Source organism: Haemorhous mexicanus, chromosome 20 (assembly GCF_027477595.1).
Source record: "Haemorhous mexicanus isolate bHaeMex1 chromosome 20, bHaeMex1.pri, whole genome shotgun sequence".
Classification (NCBI taxonomy): Eukaryota; Metazoa; Chordata; class Aves; order Passeriformes; family Fringillidae; genus Haemorhous; species Haemorhous mexicanus.
In genome coordinates, this window is record NC_082360.1 from 8,088,063 (window position 1) to 8,115,132 (window position 27,070).

A 27,070-nucleotide genomic window follows, 5' to 3' on the forward strand; every position below is an offset into this window, starting at 1 on the left:
TTCTGAGAGATCCACTGCTTCATGCAGGCACACTGAAAACGGCATTCCCAAGAAGCAAAAGCTTTTTCAGGAAAGCTGGGCATTCCTGACAAAATAAATAGTTTATCATGGATAAAGCATGTGGGATTCAGCTTTCTCATTTAGTGGAATGGAGCTCCTTGTCTTTTAAAGTAATTGACAGAACTGCTCACCTTCAGAGAGACTCTGCTGCCACTGAACACTCTGATGGCCTAAATGCACATCTGTAAGATCCCGGGCTGTGCCATTCAGCATCTCCAAGGCTGGGGTGACTTTCCTGGGATAGCCAAAGGCACTGCCTTGTTAGTATTGAGGTGTCCTTTGCTGGGTCTTCCGGAAAAACAGCAGCTGCAGCATGAGAGCGCAGGACGTCCCTAATTTCCCACATACGAGTTGCACCGTAGTGCCCAGGGGCAGCAATTTGTTGTGGTTTGGATCACCGCAACAACACACAGTGCCGATGGGAACGCACTGTGTCACTATTTGAACATTGGGAAGAATTTCCTGAGTAGGTGATTAAACATTGGGACGGGCAGCCCGGGTTAGAGTCACCCTCCCTAGGGGTGTTTAGGGAAAGACTGGGCTTGGCTCTCGGTGCTGCGGGCTGGTTGTCCACGGTGGAGTTGGCCATAGGCTGGAATGGATGATCTCGGAGATCTTTTGCACCCTCACTGATCCTGTGATCCCGGTGTGCTCCGGGTGCCCCGGGCTGTCCTTCAGCGCTCGCTGCGGTCGCGGCCGGCCCGGCGGAGCCGCCGCCTCCCGCCCGCGCCCTCAGGGGCAGCCGCCGCCCCGCGCAGCTGCCGCGCAGCCGCCGCTCGTGGCAGGTCCCTCGCGAGCCGCCGTAGCGCGCCCGCCGCGTTCCGTGAGGGGAGCCCGGGCAGGCCAGGCCGCAGCGGCGCCGCCGCCGCCGCCACGCCCGATGTGAGCGGCCCCGGGCCGGGGGCAGCGAGCGTGGCCATGAAGAAGGACGTGCGGATCCTGCTGGTGGGAGAACGTGAGTGCCGAGGCAGGAGGGCCGGGGAAGGATGGGGGCCGCCGGCTGTCACACCGCCCCGGTGCTGCGAGGCTCAGCCCGGGGCCGCGCCGGCTCCGCGGGGCGGGCAGGGGTCGGGGTGGGCTCGCCGTGACCGCTCGGAGCGCGGCCCGGAGCCCCTCGGCTCCCTGCTCCGGGCACTAGCACGGCCGGCACTTGGTGCAATTGTGCAGCTTGGATGTCCCTGGAGATGACACCGGGGTGAAATTCTTGCCCGGTGTTTGGCCACGGCCGATTTAAACTTTTGCTTTTATTTTTCTTTTATTTATTTATTTTTTAATTTTTTTTTTTATTTTTCTTTTTTGCCCGTGTTAAAATCACACTTGCACGTTTCCCATTTACTGCCTTTGGAGATCAGTGGCCTGATGTGCTCCCTGTGGTTCTAGGTCGGGTGTTGTGGATTTGTGGCCAGGACAGGGCCAGAGAGTCCAGATCCCTTTTTTTTGCTTTTAACTTTCTGTCTGACCTTGGATAAACAGCACACACGGAGGTGCATGCCAGAGGTACTGTGGGTCTGGATTTTTTCATGTGTTCTTAAAATTGTGTCCTGAAGTTCACGCTTAGGTACCCAAATAATTGACAGGGCTCCCAGAGGCTCAGCTTCTCATTGGTATACATAGCAGAGAGGAGGTTCTGTTAGTTTGCAAAGAGAGCTTAATTTCCTCCAGGGGAAAGAATACAGAGTAATTACCAAGGGTTATTAGTAAAATTACCTAGTTATACTAAGAATGTGGTACTGCTAACAAAGCTTTCCTGAGGATTGAATGTGCCCCATATGTATTTATAGTGCAGTTTTTGCTTTTTTTTTATGGTGCAGGTTGGCTCTGTCTGTCATGCATAGAAAGGCTCTCTGTGACTCTTCTGGAGAGGAATCTTGAGGGGGCTGTCACTGTGCAGAAAGAGCTAACTCATTAAGATTGTATTTGGTTAGTTTTGCATGACTGTGTTTGGGACTTGGTGCCTTTGAATATACAGTTTAATTCCTCTTTATAATACATGCCTGATTTACCTCAATGTCTTTGGCAAGGCTGTGTTTTGGGCTGGCTGTGTGCAGTGGTTTCAGCACAGGTGTAACAGGTACTTTGTTTTGGCAACAAGGTTCACAGTGTGCCCAAGTAGGAATATTAAAGCTACGGGTTTCTTAAATACAGCAGTGTGTACAACATGGCACACAACAGAGATTGTGAGCATCCCTATGTTACACTTCTGTTTGACTTTTAGTGAGGAGGAGGGACAAATTTGTTTTACAAATTGGTAAAACTTGTCAGTTACAGTGTCAGTCCTGCTTTGTGTATGTGTCCCGTGTATTTATTATTCTGAAACCACAAGTTAGTCCAGACCGTCTAAAACATTTTGATGGTAACAGCAGACCATCAGGTTCAGAATCTGAAATATGCCAAAAACTCTTTATTGTAAGCCTATTCCAAAACTCAGCCTTTTCCATTCCCAGTGGTCCACAGTTTAGGTTTAAGTTGGTTTAGTCCTCATATGCTGGGTGCAAACATCAATTTTTAATAGCCAGTAATTTTCAGAATATGTTCAGCATGTTATGCAGCATGATGTAAAAGACTTATATATGAGGAAAAAGACAAATTAATTATCATGAAGTGCTGTGCTGCTTTCCTTCATCCCAGTCAGCTGATACCTTTTATGCTGTTATTTCTAAGACTAAGAACAGATTGGGAAAGACAGAGGGTTGACCTAGATTTGAACAAAATAACCCAGATCTCTACACTAGAACCTATGGATTTTCACAAAACTCAAGGACACTAAAAAGTGTATCAAGAGCTTCTAAATACTTTTACTCACCAGCAATACATAATCTTGTATTTTCAATCAGAAGAAGTGGGTTTCTATATCTGCAAAATCAGTTTTGCCACTGTTTGAAGTTAGAACTGTCTTGGTCAGGTGCAAAACACCCATCACTATTTTCACTAATTACTGACTTTACTTACCTATAAGGGAAGTGCTAATTTTTTTTCCCCGTGGAAGTAGGAGAGCTTCTGAAGCTCTTTCAATTCTGTCAGGATGAAAATTAGGATGGAGTTGATGCAGGAGGATGCCTGGCAGTTTAAGTTAGGATTTTAGCTCAGTTGAGTATCTGATGGAAACACTGTTGCAGGTTTCTCACTGCTGTTGAGAAACCTGCAACCTGCTGCTCTGCAGGGAGTACCACTGGGGAAAAGTTTACAGCTGTTCTCTGTAAGGAAAACAGAAATCTACCTCCTTAGAACAGATTTTTTTTGCTTTTCATAATTCTTTTACAACTAGTCTTCATCATGGTAAGTTAAAGAGAAGGTTTTATTTCTGGATGTCAGAACATGTTACTGTACCAAAAATAGACCTAGATAAGTTGAGTGTACTCTGACTGGATCATCAGTTCAGTAACACCAATTCCTGCACAAAATCAGCCAGTGGTACAATCATCCCTCTTCATCTTCCATATTCAGATTTCTACAGGGTTACATGGAGATGTGTAAGTGCAGTGATATCAGCTGAACACCTTCTGTCCCCTGGTGACATTTTCTGTTGGTTTCAGTAGGAGCAGTGACACAGGCTCTGACTGCTGGTGAGCAGTGCCTTGGCTGGTAACACATTCCTACTGGCAGAGGTGCTGGTACATCCAGGGTGAAATTGAGTTTTGCTTGAATTGAGAGGTGCTGGAAATAGACAGTCCCAGGGGTTATTTGAATATGTACATGTTTGTTTTTAAGAAATGTCTCAAAACCAAATAAAGCAGTAATAGTCTTACAAGGCTTCCAGAGGACCAGAAAATTCACAGATGAGGGGGTTTAGAGAGAGTGGAACCATGAGAGAAGTTACCAACTCTTGGTTTTAAGTGGTCACATTAGAGCTTGTCAAAACCAGCAACTAAGTTGTGATATCAGAGTCTGAACTTTGCAGGTAAACACAGTCATTTATTTGATTGAATGGTGTTGGGTACTGAAGCTGAAATGATCATGTTGGATTAAGAAAACTGTGACTTTAGAAGGGTTGGTGCTTTGGGATATTTTTCACTTTTAGTAGGGGACAGCTCATTTGTATCAAAGGGATTAAGCTCTTGCACTTTTAAAGCAAAGTACTGCAGACTTGGTTCATGTCCTCTTGTCCAGCTCTCCTCCTTGGGATTTTAGGACTAAAGTGCAATTATCATCTCAAGAATTCTATAATAACAGTTAATTTCTGCATGCTTTTCTGTGTGCATTCTTTGTATTTCTGAAGTTGTATTAAAGCATTTCTAGTTTTATTTGATTATTTGTTTAAGTGTTCTATGTTAAGGTTAAAACCTGGCAATTCTTCTGTAAGGCAGAGCAGAATTCCCTTCTGGAGGAAATACAGAAGTTGGAGATGGAGCCCAAGTTTCTGCAATAGAAAAATTATAAGAAAATTGCTGTTGTCCATATTTAAGATGATTAAACAACAGCTTAAAAGCTTTTAATGTGGTGAATTGGAAAATGTTTTTTAAATCTTCCCATTTGAAATGGGGTGCAACTGTTAAGTGTAACAAAACAAATTATCTAATATCTGTTTTTAATGCTTTTGCAGCCAGAGTTGGGAAGACATCACTAATTATGTCTCTTGTCAGCGAGGAATTCCCAGAAGAGGTAGAGCACTTTTATTTGTTTTCTAAGTTTTATTTCTATCCTGTCATATACTAAGTTAATAGACTCTGCTCTAAAGTAATGTTTAAAAACAAAATAAAGTTTAAAATGGCAAAGATGGCTTCAGGAAGAGCAATGTAGATTAGTTTAAATCTGTCTCTGCATGAAGATGTGAACTTTAAGTTTTATCTAAGTTCCTTCCTTATTTTTCACATTGTTAATTAAACGAATTGTTTTATATGTGATGAATGGTAGGTTTTTAAGGAGCTGTAATTGGTCCAAACTGTCAGCATATTTCAATATGAGAGACACATAAATGGGAAGGTGCTGAAAGAGACAAGATCAATTATTTAGGGGGGAGGGGGTGTTGCATTTAAAGAGCAATTGGATTGCAAAATGATAGAGAATGAGGAATTAAAAGTCACATGGCATAACTTCGCCATTTTTTGTAACTAAGGAAGACATTGCCTTCTGTCTTTGAGGAATGTTTTATTGACTCCTGAAGTAAAAACTGCAGAAAAAGCTACTTCTACATATTATTCCTTTGAAAAAGCAGCACATAGTTTTATTTGTACCATAAAAAGAACCACAGCTGCTGCAAATAGTTAAGCCTTTTACATATAAACATGAATGTTTATTTCTTCTGATCACAGGTCTTAAAATAGACATCATGTGCTGCTCTTTGAGTCTACTCTGCTCAGAGTTTAATGCAAATCAGTCAGTTAGCACAGTTCAGGAGTCAAGATTGGATTGTAAACATAACTGAATTTTGTTAACATAATTGAATTTGGTTCCTAACCTTGCAGTTAAAAAGGAGATCCAGTTCCTTTGGCAGCTGTTTCTTATTGTATTTAATGAGTTGTAGTCCTCTGTTCACTTCTCACTTCCTGCAGTATGACCTAGAATATTTATCTGAATTTGTGTGTAGAGAAAAATCATAATTTATACATAACACAAGATCTTCCTGAAATTACAGAAAAAACTTTTGTAAAAATACTGCATCCTATAAAAGCTGCTGAAAGAGACCTGCCCAGTTCTTCAGGCCAGTCAGATCAGAGCAACATGATAGGATCTAACAGGCACTTTGGGCTTGGAAATAGTGTTTATTTGTAGGGTGTTATCAGTAATCACTCCTGAGGAAGATCTGAGCAGAGCTTGAAGCTTTACAAAGAGGCATTCTTGTGGTGATTGCCTTTTCTTTTTCTTTTGTTTTACTAAAAGTAAAGAATCATGAGAGTTCAGTGTCAACAGGTGAAAGGCAGTAAATAGATGTGCAGGAGATTTTCATTAAAATTAGGTTTAAGTTGGTAGTTCCCAAATATGGATTAGTGTTCTTTGGAAAAAAGGGCTATCAGAGTTTACAGCATTTTTCAGAATTAGCTTTTTTTAGCATCATGTTTTCCTTTGCAGGATATTTTCTGGATTTGATGTTTAGCACTGTCAGAAGCAAGGACATTGTCAGGTTACAATTGTGTAAAAATTGAGACTTGTATTTTGTTTGTCATGCTTGTTTCGGTGCTGGATAGAGTGGGCTTGAGTTTTACAGAAGTATTCATTGAATGTATCCTTAACAGTGCTGCTTTTCTGCAAAGCATGCAGGAAGTTCTGTGTGCAGTAACTAGACAGATAGAGAATGAGAAGGTAGCAGTGACTTTCAGTACTTTTAAAAAAAGAAAACCAAGCAAATAAAAAACAAAAGTACTTGAATACCTAAACAACTTGAACAACTAATAGTTGTTTAAAGCTGACTAACTGGCAGCTGTATTATAGTATATGATTTTTTTCACCCTCTGGATTATCTTGAAAGGTTCTTTCTTGGTGTTCCTTTCAACCCCAGGTTCCACCCCGAGCTGAAGAAATCACCATTCCAGCTGACGTCACTCCTGAAAGAGTGCCAACCCACATAGTGGATTATTCAGGTAGGGACTGCTCAGTACCCTCACTGATTTGGTGTGGAATTGTTTGTCTGTCTCAACAGCCCCTGTCACAGGCAGACAGGTCTGGGACCAGAGCTACAGGTGGGACAAGCCTGGAGTAAAGTAGAAACTTTCTGAATTTCTAAGTTAGGACACCTCATAATTTTGGGTTAGTTTACTCTTTTGTATTTTTTTCTTGTATTTTAATCTAATTACTAAATAGATAAATATATTCACTGTGAAGATTCATGTGCTATCATAAATCTGTGCAGCTGCTGCACAGCTGAAAAAACCCTTCTGCCATTTACAGTGTAAGCCAAGAGTAAGGCCATGTTAGCAGGTACCTTCCTGTCTTCTCTCTCCCATCATTGCTGAGGAAATGTCTCTGATGTGTTTAATCACCTGGAAAAAGAAATAATTTTTGTTGTTGGACTTGATGTTAAATTTATGTAAAGTGTTTCTTTCTATTTAATGAATTTTTCATAGATTCAGTTAACAGAAGCTTGGTATCACTATAAAAATCATCACCACTTTAATAAAATCACCATATGTCATATTCTGATGTAAAAGTTTACATTATAGAAGGAAGAGGCTGTTGAGAAATGTAGAAGGATGCCAACTATGACTTGTTCCAAAGAGAAGCTCTGTACAAATATAATTATTCCTCTTCAAAATAGCTGTGAAAATTGATGTGCAACAGACTGTTTCTGTTTCTGTCTTACAAATTAATGGACCAATTTAATTATTGTTTTGGAAGGAGCACTCATTAGAGTATTTTATAAAAAGAAGTTTAAATAACAAGGCTTTGACAAAGCTGCCTCATGAGCATTCTGAAATACTTGAGTTAAGTTTCAGAAGTGTTTTTTTAATTTTGTTTGCAAAAATTTTAGTATTAATGAGTAACTTCTTCTCTCAAATGCAGAAGCAGAGCAAAGTGATGAGCAGCTTTATCATGAAATATCACAGGTAAGTGTATTTTAGTGTTTGCTAGAAACTAGTTTAGAAAAAAGTCTTTTCCTTCAAAGTTCTCTGCATTAGATGGGCTTCAGTTTGAATTGAAGGAAGAATCCTTTCTTGCTTGGCATTTTCTGTTATGATTTGTCATTTGTGCTATAGGAAAGATATCTCTAAGAAATCTTAAAGAAAGTAGGTACTGGCACTGTGTTGGTGAATTGAGCTTAAGCTTTGTCCTTCCAAGTCAAAGGACAGAACCTAAATATCCTTTAATCAGCAAGCCAGTTTTGAATAAATAATTTTACCCTGAAAAGATCCATTTTGCTTCTTTCTGTCACATGGTGCTATTGCATTTATGAATAGCACAGGCTTCTTGGTGACTTTGTCATCCCTTCTGATTCCTATTTTCAGTTCTTTCTGAGCACCTTTGCACATTTTCTGCACAGTCTGTCATGCTGTTGTGTTCCATTTCTGGCATTTAGTGTGGTGCTTCAGTGGAGGCTGCACATTATGACTCTTCAGTTTGGATTTCCTGGTGGCACAGGTCTCTGTAGGCACAAGCTGTGACTGTCACACTGCAAGACAGGCGTTTTGGCACTTCTCACCATATATGTTCTTTGTTTTAATCTTGTTGGTCAGGCTCCAAGTAGCTTAAACAAGCCAGGAACAGAGTTCTATAGTGAGTTTACTCTGGTGTTGTTATGTAGGGTCTTTAATTGTCTGTGTTGCTCAGGGGTTTCTGAGCAGTGGAATTCCATGCCTTTCCTTTCTCTTCATTTCAGGCAAATGTGATTTGTATAGTCTATGCTGTTAACAACAAGAATTCTATTGATAAGGTACAGTAACACATTTTATCCCCTTACTGAGATGTAACTTGTGCACTGTTAATTGATGTCAAGCTGAAATCTGTATTAGACATTTGAAATGCCTGAGATGGAGTTTGAGATCAGTTTTTAAGAGAATGAACAGATGTGGGTTTGCTTCTGCTCCATTTCCACATACAAGCTTTTAGTCAATTCAGTTGTCTGAGAAAGTTGCTCATTAATCAGCTCCAGTTTTTGTTTTCTTCTTTGTGGGTCAGTATGTGCCTTTTTGGGAAAGAAGCAGTAGCAGTTGTAGTGAAACTTGTGCACAGTTCAGTCATACTTAATTTGATTATGTATTTTTCATGTCTGTTTTTAATCCCACTTTAGGTAACGAGTCGATGGATTCCTCTCATCAATGAAAGGACAGACAAAGATAGCAGGTGCTTAAGTAAAGATGAGAAGTGTGAATTAGGCTGCACATCGATGGGTGTCAATGAGCAGTGTTGAGGATGTTAATTGTTTAAGACAATCAAATACTAAACTTAAAGTTTATATAAGAAGTCCAAGAAGCAAGAGATCTGAAGTATGTAGGTCTGTTACATGTGCCAGCATTGTTATTTATTTTGAATTTCATGGGCAGCTTTTACCAGGTGTGTTTATATTTGCTGTGGTATAACTGGTTTTGGCTGTAAGGTCTGTATAGCTTTTCTGCTGATGCTGGTTTGGGTAATAACAATGTGATTAGTTACCATTGTATGTAAATGTGTGGGGTTTGTAGAATCAACAAGAAGTACATTTCTGAGTGTATATCAAAGCATTTTATTTAAACTGCTGTCAGTAAGTTTTGCCCATTGCCTCCAGTGGCATTTAATTACATCATGAAAATAATAGTGTTTTCTGGTGGGACATTAAATGCTAAATTAAGATACATATTTTTATCCATCTGTCTATAAAGCTCTTAATATTCTTTTGTTTTTAGGCTGCCTCTTATATTAGTTGGAAACAAGTCTGATCTAGTGGAGTACAGCAGTATGGAAACTATCCTTCCCATTATGAATCAATATACAGAAATAGAAACGTGTGTAGAGGTATGCAAGACTTTCTGAAGTTAAAGAAAGTAACAGAGAATACATTCTTGCCAAGCACGTGGCAACTTTATAGTAGAAAAAGGGATTCTGTTTTTTTTTTCCAAACAAAATATTTCAAACATGAGTAATTATAATAGTGAGTTTTTATGTTATCTTTCTTTAGGGAAGATTACACTATTGTATAATCAAATGTTACTGTCAAATTCTAATATTTAGAGCCTCCTCACATACTTCCCTTTCTATTTTCTATTTAATATTAAGCCAGACAGATGCCTGCAAAGTATTCAGAATTGATTTAAAATGTGTGGACATGTCTTTTTTTTTTTCCAAAGCAGATACCGTTTTTTGATTTCTGTTCTTAGTGTGACAGCAGATTGTAGTGAAACCTCATTTGTTAATTAATTGAACAGGTACAGGGCCTGGATGTCTTTTTTCCAAACCAGCCCTGTACCAACAGGAGGAGACTAAGTCTTTAAACATGTAATGCTTACTTAAATTTCAAAAGAAATCGCCAAATAGTCAAGAAACTAGCTCATCAATGTGAGGATTTCTCTTTCAGTGTTCAGCCAAAAACTTGAAGAATATATCTGAGCTATTTTATTATGCACAGAAAGCTGTTCTGCATCCTACAGGTCCTCTTTATTGTCCAGAGGAGAAAGAGGTATTTATCCATAGATTCTCAGAGCAAATAATTTGGGGGGAGTGAATCACTTTCCTGTTTGTTCCTTTTCAGTGGATTTTGCATCTCTCAGTGTGTTCTGTTACCAGCACCCCACCCCTAAGTGTCAGGCATTGCATCCCAGAACCACTGGGGCTATTTTGTAATGTATGAACCTGACCTGTCTTTCCTCTTCCTTCAAAGCAGTGAGGACAGTTTTTTGTTGCCTGTGTGAACTGCTGGGTAAAACGAGAAGCTTTGCTCATGGCTTTGAGCCAGATGGAATGTGACCCTAATTATGTCTTCAATTCAGTTCTCCTTTAGATGTACATTTCACAGGAACTCCATTTATTTCAGGGAGAACACTCTAGACTTGGCCTGATCTAAGAGAATTTTTTTTTTCTGAGAATCTTGGGAAACTTTTGGCAAAAGGGATGAGAAACAAGTGATGAGTCTGTTTTTTTAGGTATCAGGTGGTTAGCTGAGTGTATTATGAAGGAGTATTTTATTTTTTAAAATTTTCTGGGCAAATACAAATAGAATCTCTAATTGTATCCATTTAGTATTGGGAAGTAGGAAAGTTACTTCAGCTGTAAATACTTTGTTAAGTAGAGAATCAGAGAATAACCCTGTTTTGATTTCTTCCATCAGAATCATCTATATGAGTTAGTAATGTTGTGATAAAATTGTTGTGCTGAAATCTTTTTGGTTTTCCAAAACCAATGTCTATGCAATCTGTGTGACCTCTGTGAAGAGAAGAGTCCATCATCACGGTAGTTGTTGGGAGAGAATTACCAGTGTCTGTTTTCCTTCACTTGGAAGGTATCCTAGCAGTTCTTTTGTCCTAGAGATAGTCCATATGCTCGATGCTTTGCCTGGTAGATGAATGAGCCCTGTGAAGGTTTTCAGTATTTGATGTTTGAAGTGAGCTGGCTGTAGTTCTAGACCCATTTAGTTTTGCAAAGTACTGGGACTTTAAGGTGATTTTTTTTTCCCACCAAAAAATGTTTTGGGGGTAAAAAAACCTTATTTAGTTGTTTCTCAATGTTTTCTATAGCAATAAGACTGAATTTAGAGAACTGAGTTTTATTTTTGTTAATAACAGTAGTGCCACCTTCAGCTTGTGAAGAGCTTGAGAGTCTTCTAATAATTGAATAGAAAAGCATTTAATGTGGAATAATTGTTTTAAATTTATGGATATAAATTTGCTAAATCAATTTTTTATTACCTCTTGCTATTTACTTTTGTGTACATGTGAATGAATGTCTCTGTTCTGAAACTGTAAATGAAGACTAGTGTGTGTTTCCTTGTGATTGAGCTGCCTGGTGTCATTAAGTGTAATCTTTTTATGTTCAAGCCTAGAAAGATACTGAACTTCCTTTTATTCCTTAGATGAAACCTGCCTGTATTAAAGCACTGACTCGCATTTTTAGAATTTCTGATCAAGATAATGATGGTACTCTCAACGATGCAGAGCTCAACTTCTTTCAGGTACCTCCCTTGTTTATCTTTCCACCATGCTTAAAGGTGCTATATATATGCTATATAATTCTAGAAAACAAATGATTGGTTTTGAATAAATAATAGCAGCTTGAACTGTAAGGGAATCAGGCCTAAATACTAGGTCTCAAGTGCAGCATAGAAGAATAGACTTGTAAAAACAGAAATGAAATTATTTTTATTTCTAACCATTGTTCAAGTTTGAGTTCAAGATCAAAATATAAAAAAAAAATCTATTAATGTACTTTAAAAAAAAATGCAGTTTTTACACCTTTATTTCCACTAAGAGATTGTGTTGTTGTCCTTAACCAGCTTATTAGAATTTTTAAGGCTGTATTTCATACAGGACATGCTGTTTGTCCAGCTCAGTAGCCAGTGGTACTAATATGCTGGTTTTGGGTTTTGTGTTAGAGAATTTGTTTTAATACACCACTGGCACCTCAAGCTTTGGAAGACGTAAAGAATGTAGTCAGGAAAAACCTAAGTGATGGAGTTGCAGATAATGGATTGACATTAAAAGGTGAGTCTTATTTAATTCTTAAAAGATTATACAGTTGATAATTACTCTTACATGAAAAAGGTGGTCTTTTGGAATATGATCTCTGTCTTGATTTTCAGACTGCAAGAGCTGAGCTTGCTAAACAGTGATATCTTGGTGTTTTTAAGTCCTGGGAACTGCCAAACAAAAATCCTATCCAGTTATTTTGATACAAGAAAACTAAAAGCAGTCTTCCATTACACCCCCCTCCAGGCTCCTCCAGGCTAAGCTTTCTGTTTTAAACTATTGAAAATACTGGGTTTATTTTCATACAGCTCTAAAATGCTGGTACTGGAAAAAGCAAACAACAACAGAAAACCAGGGGATTGTTTGAAGGAAACAGTTCCTTGGAGAAGACTTTTACAAATACCATGATTTCTGAATGTTCAGTTTGTGTAGATAATGCTGTACTATCACCCAGGAGGTTTAAAATCGTAATGTGTGTTTGGAGCTGGTTTTGTTTCCATATCTGATACTGATTCTATTGAAAACACTTGTAGCAGGTAGAGCACTAAAGGACCTTAAGATTTCACCATTTTTGATTTTTAGGTTTTCTTTTTCTACACACACTTTTCATCCAGCGAGGAAGGCATGAGACAACTTGGACTGTTTTGCGTCGCTTTGGCTACGACGATGACTTAGAGCTCACACCAGAGTACCTGTTCCCTCCGTATGTACCACTGCAGCCTCCTAAGCTTGAGTTTAGGCTCTGCTGCTCCTGCTCTGGCAGGAGGAGAGGGTTGTTGCACTGTTTATTTAACACATTGTTACATCAAGTACCTCCCTTACTTAATGACTACCCAGCCAAAACCTTCATGTGGCTTGAGCATGAACGAAGAGCTCCCTTGTGCCAATTCTCTTCTCTTTCTTCATAAGAAAGGTGGTAGAAGACATTCTTAATATAAAGCTGGAACATAAATTTGAGCAGTTGATTATTTTATGTGGCATTAAATTCTCAAAGACTTCTCAGTATTTTCATAGCATTTGAGACCTATTGAAAATCCTCAAATTAAAAAGAGATTGACCATTTCTGTGGCTTCTATTAAAAAATGTAACTGCATCTTTTTTTTGTTAAAAAACCCCAAACCCCAAAGTACAAAAACAAAGCAAACCAAGAAAAATGTGATTATTGTAGAGCTATTTATCATATAAAGGCCCTCACTCATCATTTTAGAATTCCTAATAAAAAGTATGTGCTTTGATCTATGTGAAGATAAATTATTAAAGTTAAGTGCCAAGTCAGATACTAAATGTTATAATTCATAAAGGATGTATTTTGAGTTTTAATATTCTATATTTCATAAACAATTAATGCTTCTTGTATCTGTTTTTGTTTTCAATGAACAGCCTAAAAATTCCCCCTGACTGCACAACAGAACTAAATCATCATGCATACTTGTTTCTTCAAAGTATTTTTGATAAACATGATTTGGTAAGCATTTAATTTGAGTGTATGTGTGTGTGTGTATGTGTCTTTATACTTACAAGCCTTGGTTTGTCCGGAGTTTTGCTAACAAAAATGTGTTTTTATCATGGTGTCATTTTATTCAGAAACTGGCTTCAGCTTAACCTAGAGAGTCAGAGCTAACCTGCAGCTTATAACTGCCAACTCTCCAGCTAGGAGAGTTGGGAGTTATAGCTGTAGTACCAAATTGTTTTTAACTAGCTCATGCATTTAACCTTATTAAAAAACAAGGAAAGAACAATGATTAAAAAGAAATAAGCTTGGTTTCTTGAATCTTGCAAGTGTACAGCAAGAAAATACCAGTTTAGAATAGACACAAATTATGGCTGATACCGTATTTTGTTTCAGGATAGAGATTGTGCTTTATCTCCTGATGAATTGAAAGACTTGTTCAAAGTCTTCCCTTACATGCCATGGGGACCTGATGTGAACAACACAGTTTGTACAAACGAAAGAGGATGGATCACATACCAAGGGTTTCTCTCGCAGTGGACGTAAGTGTGATACAGGACATTTTTAGTTGAGAACTTTGGGTATGATCATGTGTTTGTAGATTCCTCTTAAAAACTATTGGAAAGAGTAGAAGTTTTATAGTTGAAAATTGATCCAAGCAGTCAAGTTTTTGTAGCCATCCAGTGTCCTGATCTTCAGACTGTTATTATAACCTATTCAGGATTTCGCCAGTATTTACTGCTAACAATAAAGAAGTTTCTCTTCAAAATCCCTATGATCCCTGTCGAAATGTTACTGTTGTTGTTCTGCCTCTTAGAGATGGTTTGAAAAATGGTACTGAGTAATGAGGGTTTTTTCCCCAATTTAAAATACAGAAAATGAGAAAAATGTTGTTTGGGGAGATGAGAAAACAGTGTGGGTTGACAGGCCTCTGCAAGCACTGCCTTCATAGGTGTAGGCCTATGAAGGCAGTACTTGTGACTGTCTGGTGACCAGTAAGACTGGTTATCACCTCTTACTCTCAGAGACTTTTGTCCTTCAGTACTGCATAGAGCCAGGAATGTTTCTATCTTGTCAATCTGGAGATAGGAGATAAGGATTGTTTCAGTACTATAAAGAGTTGGTACCCCAGATGATGACAGTTGAAAGTTCTTTTTGTCCCCTCTGCCAGACTAACCACATACCTGGATGTGCAGCGTTGCCTGGAGTACCTGGGTTATTTAGGGTACTCCATACTTGCAGAACAGGAATCTCAAGCATCAGCAATTACAGGTAATAAAAATTTGATACAACGCAGAAATTTCAATTTAGAAATATACTAGAGAGTAAATTGTTTAATGGTTCATCTATTTTCATTTACTCTCTTTTACTTTCTGCTCAAGTGAAACCTTTGATTTAATATTTTTGAGAGATTGTTTTGTGTGCTTTTTCATGTTATCACATGCATTTCTATTTTGTGAAAGATATTTGTGTTTTTCCAAAAGTGACAAGAGATAAAAAGATAGACCTCCAGAAGAAACAGACTCAGCGAAATGTCTTCCGATGCAACGTTGTTGGAATGAAAGGCTGTGGGAAAAGTGGAGTTCTTCAAGCTCTTCTTGGAAGAAATCTAATTGTAAGGAACATATTGCCTGTATTCACCTATATATGCTCTTGAGTTAAGATTAGACAGCAGAAGTGATTGATCTTAGAGCTTTAATGGCTGTTACTCAGTTTGCAGAGTTCTTCGAGGAAATACAGAATTACTAAGGAGGAGTTTGGGTTTTTTTGGTTTTGTTCTATTTTTGCAGTGGCTATTGCATGCAATAATGACTTGTACATCATAGATTATAGCTATGCATTTCCTTGCAAAAAAACCCCAAAGATAACTATAATTTTAATTCATTAATAAATGGAGTAAACCAGCTGTTCAAATCTAACTTAAAGGGAAAAGTTGCTGTGGTCTAACATGAAATTCTGCCTTTTCAGAGACAGAGGCAAATACGTGCAGAACACAAATCTTACTATGCCATTAATACAGTCTATGTATATGGACAGGAAAAATACTTGCTGGTAAGGCTGCCTCATTCTTGTTTGCCTAAGACTGGTTAATGTTAAAATTCTGTGAATTATTCAGAGCCTTCTACAACAAACGAGTTTTAATTCTCTCTTCTTAATGTGGATTCCTCCCAATTATTTTCTGTCCCAAGTAACTTCTGGGTTTTTTGGTTGATAATTTAGCCGAACCTGGTCAGACCTGTTATTTGTGAAACATTGACCTGAGTTGTACAAAAGTCCTAGTACATTTATGGTTACACTGCAGGGTACCAAATTATAACATGTGATAAATGATTAGAAGTCAGTCTACCTAGTCAGTAAGAAGCATCTGTCAGACAGAGTGATTAGAATGGCTAAAATTAGTATTCAGTGGGAGAAATCAGTTTCTTTAAGGCTCATTCCATTATAGTTGTCCTTTATGATAATATGATCTCTTTCTTTGTTTTCTGAGATCTAGTCTTGCTCTGTAGTTTTCCTCTGTAGGATGAATGCCCATTTCTGTGGGTGTCTAAGCCTTTGTTTTAAAGTAAATATCACTTTTTATGTTGAGGTGGTGATTGCCTGCAGATGTGATGTTAACAGCTCACATATGCTGGCTGCATGGTAAATTCCTACTGTTCTTTTTCATTAATTCTGCCTATTGTCAGTCCGTTAGTTTGAAGGATACATAAAAATAAGCCATAAAAATTATGAGACAAATTACAAAATTCCTTTAACTGCATAATAACAAGCTTTCCTCTCTCTGCAACCATCTTCTTTTCCAGCTACACGATGTCAGTGACTCAGACTTTTTAACTGATGCTGAGACCATATGCGATGCTGTCTGCCTGGTATATGATGTCAGTAATCCGAAATCTTTTGAGTACTGTGCCAGGATTTTTAAGGTTTGTAGAGTTTATATTTACAAACCTCTACATTTATATTTCTTCTCATTGACTATAAATATTCAGTATCAGTTACCTGACCTATACCCTGGTTTTAGTGCTTAAAAGACATTTTATTTCTAAGTGCTGGTTATATATCAGGATGCCTTAGCAGTGGTGCACTTCTGTTACTCATACAAAGCAAACATCTGCTTTTCTATGTAAACTACTCTGCTTCTAGAAATGCCTGACTTCAGTGGCATGAATGAATCTTAATGCTGCTGCAACCAGTGCAGTACAGCCTGTTCCAGGTTGAATGTGTCATATACTGTTTCTTTCACTTTTTTTTCTTTAAATTTGCAGCAGCACTTCATGGACAGCAGAATACCATGTTTAGTGGTAGCTGCCAAGTCCGACTTGCATGAAGTTAGACAGGAATATAGTATTTCTCCTGCTGAATTCTGCAAAAAACACAAAATGCCTCCACCCCAAGCCTTTACTTGTAATACTGCTGATGTGCCGAGTAAGGATATCTTTGTAAAACTGACAACTATGGCAATGTATCCGTAAGTACTGGAGCTGTTCTGTTTTCCATGTGCATGGTCACACAGCACCACTCACTGCATGCCATCGTTAGCCGCAGGATGGAACTGCCTCACTGAGCTTTAGCAACAGAGAGACATGAATGGTCTCAGGAGAGTCTTTAAACTATTTCAAATTGAGGAACTAGGCATATATCCAACACAGAAATCAGTCTCAGGTATCGTTGCTAAGTTGAAGAATACCCTAGTTCATCCAGCTCATGATGCAAATTCCAACAAACAGGCTTCTGTTTGGTCCATATTGGGGATACAAAAAGTATAGAAGTTTTCATATGTTGGTATTTTTGAGAGTGAGTTGTACTGTAATCCTTGTTGGTAGCTCAACTTGACAGCTGATTACAAGCAATGGCACCTTAGTGCCCAACAGTTCCCCCAATGCACTGCTTAAAATACTTTTGTTTTCAGGGTGTTTATTACTATGTGCTTCAGTTCGTTCATCTAATAAGTATTATAATTTTAATAGAATTTTTGTATAAACGTCTTTGGACTTCAGGTACAAGATACTTAAGCTCAGATTCTTCTTCACTACACATCTCACTGTTGCTAAACTCACTTTGCATCTCTTTTTTTGGTGGGTGAAGCTTTTAATATGGTGATGAACTACATAGATATTACTGCAGATGGAGTCTAGTATGACAGCTGACATTTGCTTTAAAATAAATAGAACTAATGTCACTTTCACCCAAAATAATAGGGTATTTTTAATTATTTGAAACTGAATTTGCTGAATTACATCTGTAAAGTTTTAGTTTTGGTTTTGTTTTTTCTTTTTACTCTTGTGTTTGTTTTGTAGCACTGGAATACTGGGAAACCACTAAAGTGTAGCACTGACCAAATGTCTGTCATATCAATATTCCTGCTTCTCCCTTAGTTTCAAGCATGTGTGTTTGATAGGGTGGGAAAAATAGAGGCAATGCTCACCCGGTAAAGAGTGCATTCGAAGTGGTAGAAAATGTGGCTTCCTTTCCTTTGAAAAAGGGGTGTTATCTATTGCTGTGCAGACATACTCAGAAGCCTTTAAATGCTTCCCTTTTATGGGAACTTGTATAAATTCATCAGACATTTTCATTCATGTTTGTGCTTTGCTGTTAAGATCTGTATATGGCGGTGATGCCAAAATGTCCAAGGCATAGAACCTCTGACCTTTAAATTCTGCACAGCTGTAGTTGTACCCTTTCTTCCCCAGTGTATTTTTTTTTCCTCCTCTCCTTACTCATTCAAATGTACCTTTTATTCCTAAATCTCTCTCTTGGTTGTGGCACAGTCCTAATGTGCACCTGATTTGATGAGCAAGATTTCAACTCCTGTCCTTCTGTGTGTTTTCGCAGCCATGCCCGGTTACGCTGTATGTGCGCCTGCAACAGGTGTACATTTTGCATCTGTCAGAACTTCCTCAACTCAGACTTGCTGCAATCTGTAAAGAACAAACTCTTCACTGCAGTTCTTAACAGGTCCTTAACTTTATTTACTAGGTACCAGGTGTGCTTTTAAAATAAAGGGTGTCTTTGGAATACCAATTGGTAACCTTATATACTGCAGATTTTTCACTCCATATCCACTAAATAGGCCAATACTTTAATAATTGTCCTAGAATTATCAAATTTGGTTTAACTTGGAGGTTCTTTTGAGCTTAGTTTAGACATTTTTGTGAAACATTACCAATTTGGTTGTTGATACAGACTCTTTGTGATTGCAGAAATACTGTGCAGGAATTAGGACTGTGTTTTTAGGGAACTGCTAATAGTCATGAAGTTGTGTCTGCAAAGCTGTGTAATGTTTCGCACTTGGGACGTTACAGGTTTGTTTAGCATTGATTAGAGGTAGTGCCTTTTAGATCCCAGTTACACAGATATTTTCACAAAGGCACAGCTTGACTTACAGCAGCATCATGTAATATATGACATGTTTATAATTGCTAATTTGATATTTGGGAGTTCATAGAATTTCTGTGTGTGTGTGTGTATTATGCTTGGTTTACGCAGAGATTGGGCATTTTGTCTTAAAAAATAATCCAGATCTTTAAACATCCAATTCCTCTCTGAATGAAATGCAAAATGTCAGAAGTGGTAAATGCTTAAACATTTGCATTTCCAGATACTTTTGGAAAAACAAGTGGTAAAGAGAGATAACTGGTTTTCAGCATTGAAAACAGTGCTATAGCTTGTCCTGCAGGCAGTTTTGAACACACAGTATTTACTAACACCTCAGCACTTGTCATCACACCCCAGCAAATAGAAGTTCAAACCTAACAACTGTTGCAGTGCAATGGTTTCATTGTTCATGGCCTTCTTGGAGGCTTAGATGGTAAATGTGTTTATTTGAAGGCCATGGTTGAGGCATCCTGACATACTGCTGGTCCATGGGTGTTATTACGTGTTTGTTACAGGTTTCAGATGTAGCTGCTCCATGTAAGAGTGTCTGCCTCCTTTTAATGCAAATGACTCACATGTAGGAGGTCTGCTGATACACCCACCTACAGGACTGAGCATTTTCCTTGTCAAATACCACTTTAATCCAAGATACAAGTATAAACCACAGAGTGAGAATTCACGGGTGAAAAACTCATTAGCTTAGGAAAACACTGAATGAGTGAGGCTCTTCATGCTGCATCTCTTCTACAGCAGTCATCCCATAGACAGAAATACCTTGAAACAGCAATCTCTTTGCATATTGTCACTCTAAAACTTCTTTGAGCAGTCGCTACTAGAAAGTCCCAGCTCTTCATTATTGAGGCTGAAATCTCCTCTAACACATCTTCATTTTTTGGAACTGATATGGGTTGTTCCATTTGTTGTTGTGATTTGTTTCTCTTTTGTATGGGGTTTTTCAAGTCCTGCATTATACATTTAACTTCATTCCTCTGAAGTGCTGTGAGGGTCTCAGAGAGTACTGAAATATTTTATTGAGGTTTGGGATGCTGTCATTCCACACCTTATCACTAGGGAGTCTGTAACAAACATAGGAATCCACTACTGCTTAAAAGGTATGTAATTCAAGGCGAGGAGAATTCCTCACAGACACTTGCCTCCTGAAAGAATTATTTGCTAGAATCCCCTTGTCTCTCAGTCACTAGGGTTTGTTCCAAGTTTCCAGCACGCTCACTTCATCTCACCAACTCCCCAACCAAACACCTTGCTGCAGGTTATTTACCATTCAGCACATGAACTGCTGCATAACTGCACATTTGGTAGAGCTGGGATACCTGTAAACAAGAGGAAATAGCTCCCAGTTGTAGGCATAGGAAGGTAGAGATGGATTTCTTGTCTTATAAAAATCATACATCCAATGATGTGCTATTAGAGAAAGCATTTGGATAAAAAAGGATTTTCTGATTCAGTTAGTTTCTATAACTTTTCTTATTTTGCCTTCACAAGTGCTTACCCTTAGGTCAGCTAGTTGGGCAAAAGTTAGATAACTGATGGGGGAAGGAGGTTTCTAGTGAGTACTTTATTCTCCTGATCCCCTTCTATTCCCTTCAGCTGTGGAAGCTTTTCAGGTAAACTGAAATTTTTCACATGGGACCCCTTCCTGTGCCCTTTGTTGCTAAGTAATCCCTAAACACTGTTACCAAGGCACAAAAAAAAAATCACATTTGAATATTCCTGCTGTAGTAATTAAAGGAAGAACATTGCCTCTGTGCAACTGAGAGACCGGCTCATGCCCCCCTCAGTTTCTCTGTGTGGACAAATTTCAGGAGTTCCCCTGAGGCTTGCAGGCTGTCAGACAGGCAGGTTCAGCCTGGAGATTGCTGTGTTGGTTTGAACTGCCCAGGGTCACAATTTACTGGTTCTTTGAGGAAGGAGGCACAGCATTCAAAGCACTGGACATGCATGTATGAGACTTGCCAATATCCTGTAGTATTTTTATAGGTTTACTTTGTTCTTTCCTTTAGGTGGTCGCTTGAATTTGGCTGGCTGGCTGGCACTTAATCTCTTTTTACTACATTGTTTTACCAAAAGCAGTCATTCTAACCTTTTCCTTAATGATGAGCTTGGATTTTTGGCTTTTTTTTTTCCTTTGGTTTCAAATCATCCATCTTGCCTTTTGCTTGTACAGTAGTGGCATTTTTCTGTCAACTAAATTCATTTCAAAACAAGATGATCCTAATGCATGAGAATTGTGTTGTTCCTCAAGGAGACTTCTTGGAGGATGTTTTTCTTTAAAAGTTTTTAAAACTGTAGAATTGAAGTGAAATTCTACTTCCATATGAAACCTGGTTGTTTCAGGAATTACTAGTAAGGTTTTGGTTTCTGTGGCATCTTTCTGTGAAATTAAAATTAAGACAACAAATTATTATTATGTTTTACTGTAATAATGGTGAAGTTTTAAGAGTATAACCCAGAATTTACCTTTCACTATGTGTAGTGTACACAGTACACAGGGTTTTTTTTCGAAACTTGCATATTGCCTTTAAATCTAATTGCAAAAATCTGTCTCTACACTTAGGTGTCCCCCAAATTAGGACATTGCTAAATGACACCCCCCAAATGACATTAGGGCATTAGAAATTGCTAATTTATTTTCCTCATTCTCTAAGCTGTTTGGTGCCCCAGACTGCATAGAAATTGGCAAAGATGTCTCCCCGATTTCTTTCTAAACAGAGTGTAATGAATTGGCATTCTACATCCATTTTTAGGTTTTGTGGATAATAAGATGCATTTGGAGCTTTTCACATTTTAGATGACTAATGCATGGGGGAAAATTCTAACTGCTGGACTTAGTTTGCAACCTAGGAAAATATGTGCCTGAAGGAAAGCTGCAGCAGCTCGTGCAGGTTATGTGATGTTTTTGGAATTCAGTTGCTTATATTCAATGCTAAGAATCTTTGTCAGAACAGGCTGCTGCATGATCTTGCTTTGAGTTCTGCTGTGAGTAGCCATGTGAGCAGCCTGTTGGCCTCAGCACTGTGCTTTTAAAATGCTTTGGAAGTTACTATAGGAGTATTTTCAAAGACCTGTATTTAAGGATAAACCTTCCCAACCCTGGGAATTATTCTGCTGCTGACCTTGGGAAAAGTATCAGCACCAGTGTGTAACTCAGCAGTTTTCTGTGTGTACCCATGGCAGGCATGCTCAGTTAACTTCTTAGCAAGTGCATGTGACAAACTTCTTGTGAGTTGTTAAAGTCTCTTGAAAAAAAACCCGTTCAGATTTCAAAGATCTTGGTCAACATGTGGCAAGGTACTTGACTCACTGTTAAGGGTAGGTTGCATAAAAATATACATTTTTCTTTCGAAAATGTCCATTAAAATATGAATTTTGTGCCAAAGGCAAAATTTCTAGACTTTCATATATTTGTGGAACTAATTGTATGATTAAGTACACACAGCAGCCTGTTTGGAAAGTTTGAAACATCATTCTTATTATTAATAAGCAAGAGTTTCAAATGCAGCATAATTTATGGAGTCCTGACTTCTACTCTCTGCGTGTATAAGTGCACATCTATGTAGATGTTTTATCCTTGGAGAGAATATTTTTTCTAATTCAGGCTTACTCTCTTACTAACAAGGCAGTAGTAATTTCCACCACTGGTGAAAGTTAGTGTCATAAGTACAAGTAGACTGAAGTGAAGTTTGAAAGTTATTATTTGATGAGGTAGAATTTTTCAGTGTGTATTGAAAAAGGGTTTTGTACATTGTAGCCACCTTCATGCCAAAGAACCTGCGCTAAAAACAAATATCGATCCTTTTTTATTATCTCTGAATGTTTTTTTTTTTCCTTTAATGGCAGCTAAACAATATTAGAGATTAAAGTTGTAAAAATGGATTTTATGACAGCATAAGGAACATTGAAAGAAGAAAAATTGGATGTTTATGAAGTTGTAAAGCAGTTAGACACCCATAATGATCTGAATTTCAATAAGCATTTTGAACTTTGGATTTTCAGGCTGAGACATTCAGAGTAGATTTCCTTGAGGTTGTAAGACGAGTCCCTGTCTCAAATTAGTTCCTTATTTAAATGAAAGAATCTGCTATTGTTAGGCTTAGAAAAGGGATCAAAGCCAGTTTAGTCTCCCTTTAGACATTACAAGAGGATTTTATCATGGCTGAGAACATATTAATTGTTTTTAGAAGGATGAAGCATGCTCAGCAAGTTTCTTGCATACTAGTAAATATGGACATGTGCAAAACAAGGCAAATTATAGATAAGAATCAGAAAATCTAGATGTGAGAGATAGTGCTTTATGAGGCAATGCAAAAGCATTAATTTGCAATTTAAACATTGATTTGCATATTTAAAGGGATGGGGGTTTTAATTGTACAAATAGTTGGGCATTTGAATTAACCAGATTAAACTGGAGACTTGTTAGTTACAAAAATACTCATCCAGCAGTGGAGTAGGCACTGTGTACTATCCAACAGAGCTTGTCATGTAATCTAGTAAAGTCATGTTACCTACAAGTGATTCATGTTACATACACAGATTAGTTTTATAGATTACATATCTGAAGAAAAGGATTTCACAGCCTTTTACTAAGAAATGACCCCAACTACCACTGGAGTGATAAAATACAGTCTTTGAGTTCTCAACAGTAGTGGGATCTCACCAGTTTTATGGCTGATGTGCATATGGTGCAGAGGTATTGCAGTGTCCTGTGGGACACATGGAAGTTGAGGTTGTGGAGATGGAGTGGGAAGAGAAATCCAGTTTCATAAACAGGTTTCTTTGTCCTTAAAGCAATGGCATTTAGCTACATGAAATCATGCATTTTACTTTGCTTATTAAAAGCACAAACTTGATTTGTTTCTGGTTTTCCCCAAGACTTAAGTTTTTAACAACTGCACAAGAATCAGGGGCTAGGTGGCTATAAATCAGAATTCTCTGGGCTTTTTGATTTGAGAGGGTTGCTGTTGTTGAGCCATGCAATGAACTGCACTGTGCATGTGTGTGAAAAGGTTAAGAGCCTACCTAGCTGAGGTGGGGGCCATGCTGGTAGCAGACGAGGAGAGCAGGATTATGCAGCAGGTGCACGCCGTCCACTCTGTAGAAGATTCCATCTTCATGGAGTCATCTCTTGGTCCACGTTTGCTTGAAGACAGGTAACAACAGCCAAACCCAGGTGACCTTGCCATTGCCTTTTCCCTTTCTTCCCCTCAGCAAGCCACTTGACATCCAGTTTGCAAAGACTTTGTCAAAACTAGCTGTAGAAAAACTAATCCTTGCAGGAATTCTTGGATTTGGTCTGTTCTATAACCCAGCAAGACATTCTTAAATAAGATCAGGATCTTTTAGACTAAAGAGCAGCTGTGTGTGCATCAAAGAGCCTGTTCTTCAGCATGTGGTGTGGCAGAACTCTGATTAACTATCTGGCTGTTACGGCTCCTACCAAAGTCTACTAAAGCATATCCAAAACTGGTTTTCTGTGTTTTGATAGCAAGTAGCAATTCCTGCTCTGTTAAACAGCTTGTGAGCTACAGGTCTGCAGTTCTCACTCTGTGAACTCCTGTGTGTGCTTAGGATCTCTGTGGTCCTTTACTTAACCCTCCTGCAGCTTCACTGAGTAACCCATGGCGATTAACACAGGCTAAAACATGTAGGCTAGTGAAGTTCTGTTCTAAGTTCTATCTCTAAAGCAAACAAACAAAAAAATCAACTTACTATTGTTTAGGAACTTCCTGTGCTTTGAATTATGGCATCTATGATAACTTGTTTTAAATGGTAGCTCCTGCTTTCTGGTAAGCTGTCATACTTCAGACTGCTGTTAAGGGTGGCCAGCCTTGCTTAACTGAGCATGTTCACAGACGTTTTGCAATATTTGGGAGAGTTGGGCCATTGCCTGTCTCCACTGTCATGTGAGATGTGGATTTTTCTGTCACTCCATACTGTCTTTTTCTGTTTGTGCCATTGTCACTGCTTGTTTCACTCACACTCTCTTAGCTTTCAGCTTGGTGTTGGATGACTGATTCTGTTGCTGTTCTTGTGACTACTGGGAAGAAAGGGATTTTTAAATGGTTTGATTCTAGCTTTTGGAAAAATATTACTTGCTACTTGTCAGTAAACTTTTTTTGGCATGGGTAGAGTAAGTAGATATTCAACAGGACTGGGAAGTTTTTAATGGAAGAGCAGAAATAATAAACTCAGCATTTAGAAAAGAAAGAAAGAAATAAAGGATTTTGCTGGACAGAGTTGTTCTCACTATGAATTACTAATTATTTGTAGCTATTTTTGTTTTCCTTTCCTGAATGCTTGCTGGTACTCTTAAAGGAGACACCCTGCCCTCCCCACATCCATGAGTAATGATCTGCTCCTGCATTTCTCCTCAGCCGTGTGAGCGCTCTGACTTCAGGGAGATCGGATGTGCTCAGGGCTGCAGATCAAATCCTGAGCTTTAGGAAAAGCAAAATAAGTGTAAAGTGCTCATAAGGCTGAATTGTGAGCTGTTTGCCTGTGACAAGTGTAGTGATGAATTTCCAAAAGCAGAGTAGTTTAGCACAAGCTGTCTGGAGTTCCTGTCATGGAATTAACCTGGTTTTGTATGTGTGTTAAATTTCAGGCATGTGACACAAGCAGACCTCAAGAGCTCAACGTTCTGGCTCCGAGCAAGTTTTGGTGCTACTGTGTTTGCAGTTTTGGGTTTTGCCATGTACAAAGCACTACTAAAGCAGCGATGATCTGAGAAGAAGCACATCTGGCCCTACCAAATAAATAAATAAAAAACCACTTTTATGTACATTCTGAATGCTTTAAATTCTGCTAGAAATATTTATATATGCAGAGTTACTTTATTAATATTTGTAATTCATGCTTAAGATTATTTTAAATTATAGCTCCAACTACAGTATTGCGTAATGTGTGGAAAAAAGGAATTGCATCTTAACAGCCAGCTAAAATGGCTTAACTTGTAAGGCCAAAAGGGAATTTGTTGTAAATAACCTGTATATATTAAAGCAAGTAAGACATTGCTTCCCAAAAACCTATTCTAAATACTGTTCTTAGATGTTCACCATGGTGACATTCTAGTGTATAGGTGAAATTCATTTTCAGTAGAGTAGACTCAAGGATCATACTTCCTCAAGGATTGCTTATTTATTTCACATTCATCTGAAGTGACTTCATCTTTTTGGACTATAAGCTATAGCAGGCAGAATTTGTGATTTTTGTTCATATTTTTAACTGATGAACAAATTTTCCCCTCTGATCATGTATTTCAGGAAAGAGTCACCTTTGCTGTCCTGGCCTATGATTTTGTATTTTACATGACCAGTGACATATTTAGAGTCTGGTCTCTTTTAAGAGGAAAACAGTAAAACTTTGAAAACTGCCAGATCAACTTCATATGCTGTGTGTAACCCGTGTTTTTCTTTTTTCACTATGTTGTGTTTTATAACCCTCATGAATCAGACGAGCAAATTTTGTATGTTATAAACAGTTATAATTTGGAAAGCGTTGCAGTTTAATTTCTCACATCTGTCAGTCATACTCATTGAAAGCTGTGTATAAGAGAAAACTGCAATAGTACACAGTGCCTATTCTACTGTAGTATGTTAGTTGCATGGATCACAGTGCGTTCTGTAATGGGCTAGAATTACCTATAGACACAGCTTTTTTAACAATCAAGTAAACCAAACATTAAATTCCTCATGACAAACCTATTTTTCCATTGCTGGCCTTTTCAAGTATTTCAATAAAATAACTGTGTACTGTGTCTGTGTTTGTATTTTTCTTTACCTTTACCTTCCTGTGCCCTGAAAGGTGGAGTTTACTAGAACTTTGTCCTTTATGTAAATGGATGCTGCCGGTGTTCTCACTTGTTGGACGTTACATATCTTGGCAGTGCAGTTTCTCTCATGCCTCCATTAGAAGTTTATTTCTGATTGTTATCAGAAGACCAAAGTGCCTTCTATGATACTTAAGAGCTGAAATACAAATAGTCAACCATGAACTTCGTATTTACTGTCAAGGACAAAGACTGGGAGAAAAGACCAAATAGTTCAGTGGGGTGTAGGAAGCTGTGGGCAGTGAATTGGTTAATATTTTCGTGTTGATTAAACAGGCTCCAGGAGCGCGGCGTTCCCGGGGAGCTGTGGGGAGTCCC

General features: G+C 38.4%; 1 protein-coding gene across 6 annotated transcripts; it reads left to right on the forward strand.

The window, feature by feature from the left end:
* The first annotated feature begins 856 nt into the window (after positions 1-856).
* On the forward strand, positions 857-26,680 carry RHOT1 (ras homolog family member T1). Of its 6 annotated transcripts, none has more exons than XM_059864755.1 (21): positions 857-1,015; positions 4,601-4,659; positions 6,494-6,575; positions 7,495-7,538; positions 8,309-8,362; positions 8,720-8,772; positions 9,312-9,420; positions 9,980-10,081; positions 11,471-11,569; positions 11,990-12,098; positions 12,666-12,786; positions 13,464-13,548; positions 13,930-14,075; positions 14,705-14,805; positions 15,018-15,148; positions 15,502-15,585; positions 16,335-16,454; positions 16,800-16,999; positions 18,364-18,486; positions 23,931-24,074; positions 25,529-26,680. In XM_059864755.1, the coding sequence occupies exons 1-21, from the start codon at positions 979-981 to the stop codon at positions 25,644-25,646; spliced, it is 2,121 nt and encodes a 706-aa protein (XP_059720738.1). In that variant the 5' UTR covers positions 857-978; the 3' UTR covers positions 25,647-26,680. The 6 variants fall into 6 exon arrangements, with proteins under 6 accessions (XP_059720738.1, XP_059720737.1, XP_059720740.1 ...); XM_059864754.1 differs by having other exon boundaries at positions 858-1,015; positions 16,797-16,999; XM_059864756.1 differs by lacking the exon at positions 857-1,015 and adding an exon at positions 1,539-1,557 and having other exon boundaries at positions 16,797-16,999.
* The last annotated feature ends 390 nt before the right edge of the window (positions 26,681-27,070 follow it).

Coding starts and splice junctions, on each gene's coding strand:
- RHOT1 (XM_059864754.1), top strand. CDS start 979: ATGAAGAAGGACGTGCGGATCCTGCTGGTGGGAGAAC. Junction 10,082..11,470: donor ATTGTCCAGAGGAGAAAGAG/GTATTTATCCAT, acceptor TTTATTCCTTAG/ATGAAACCTGCCTGTATTAA. Junction 18,487..23,930: donor TTCACTGCAGTTCTTAACAG/GTCCTTAACTTT, acceptor GTGTGTGAAAAG/GTTAAGAGCCTACCTAGCTG.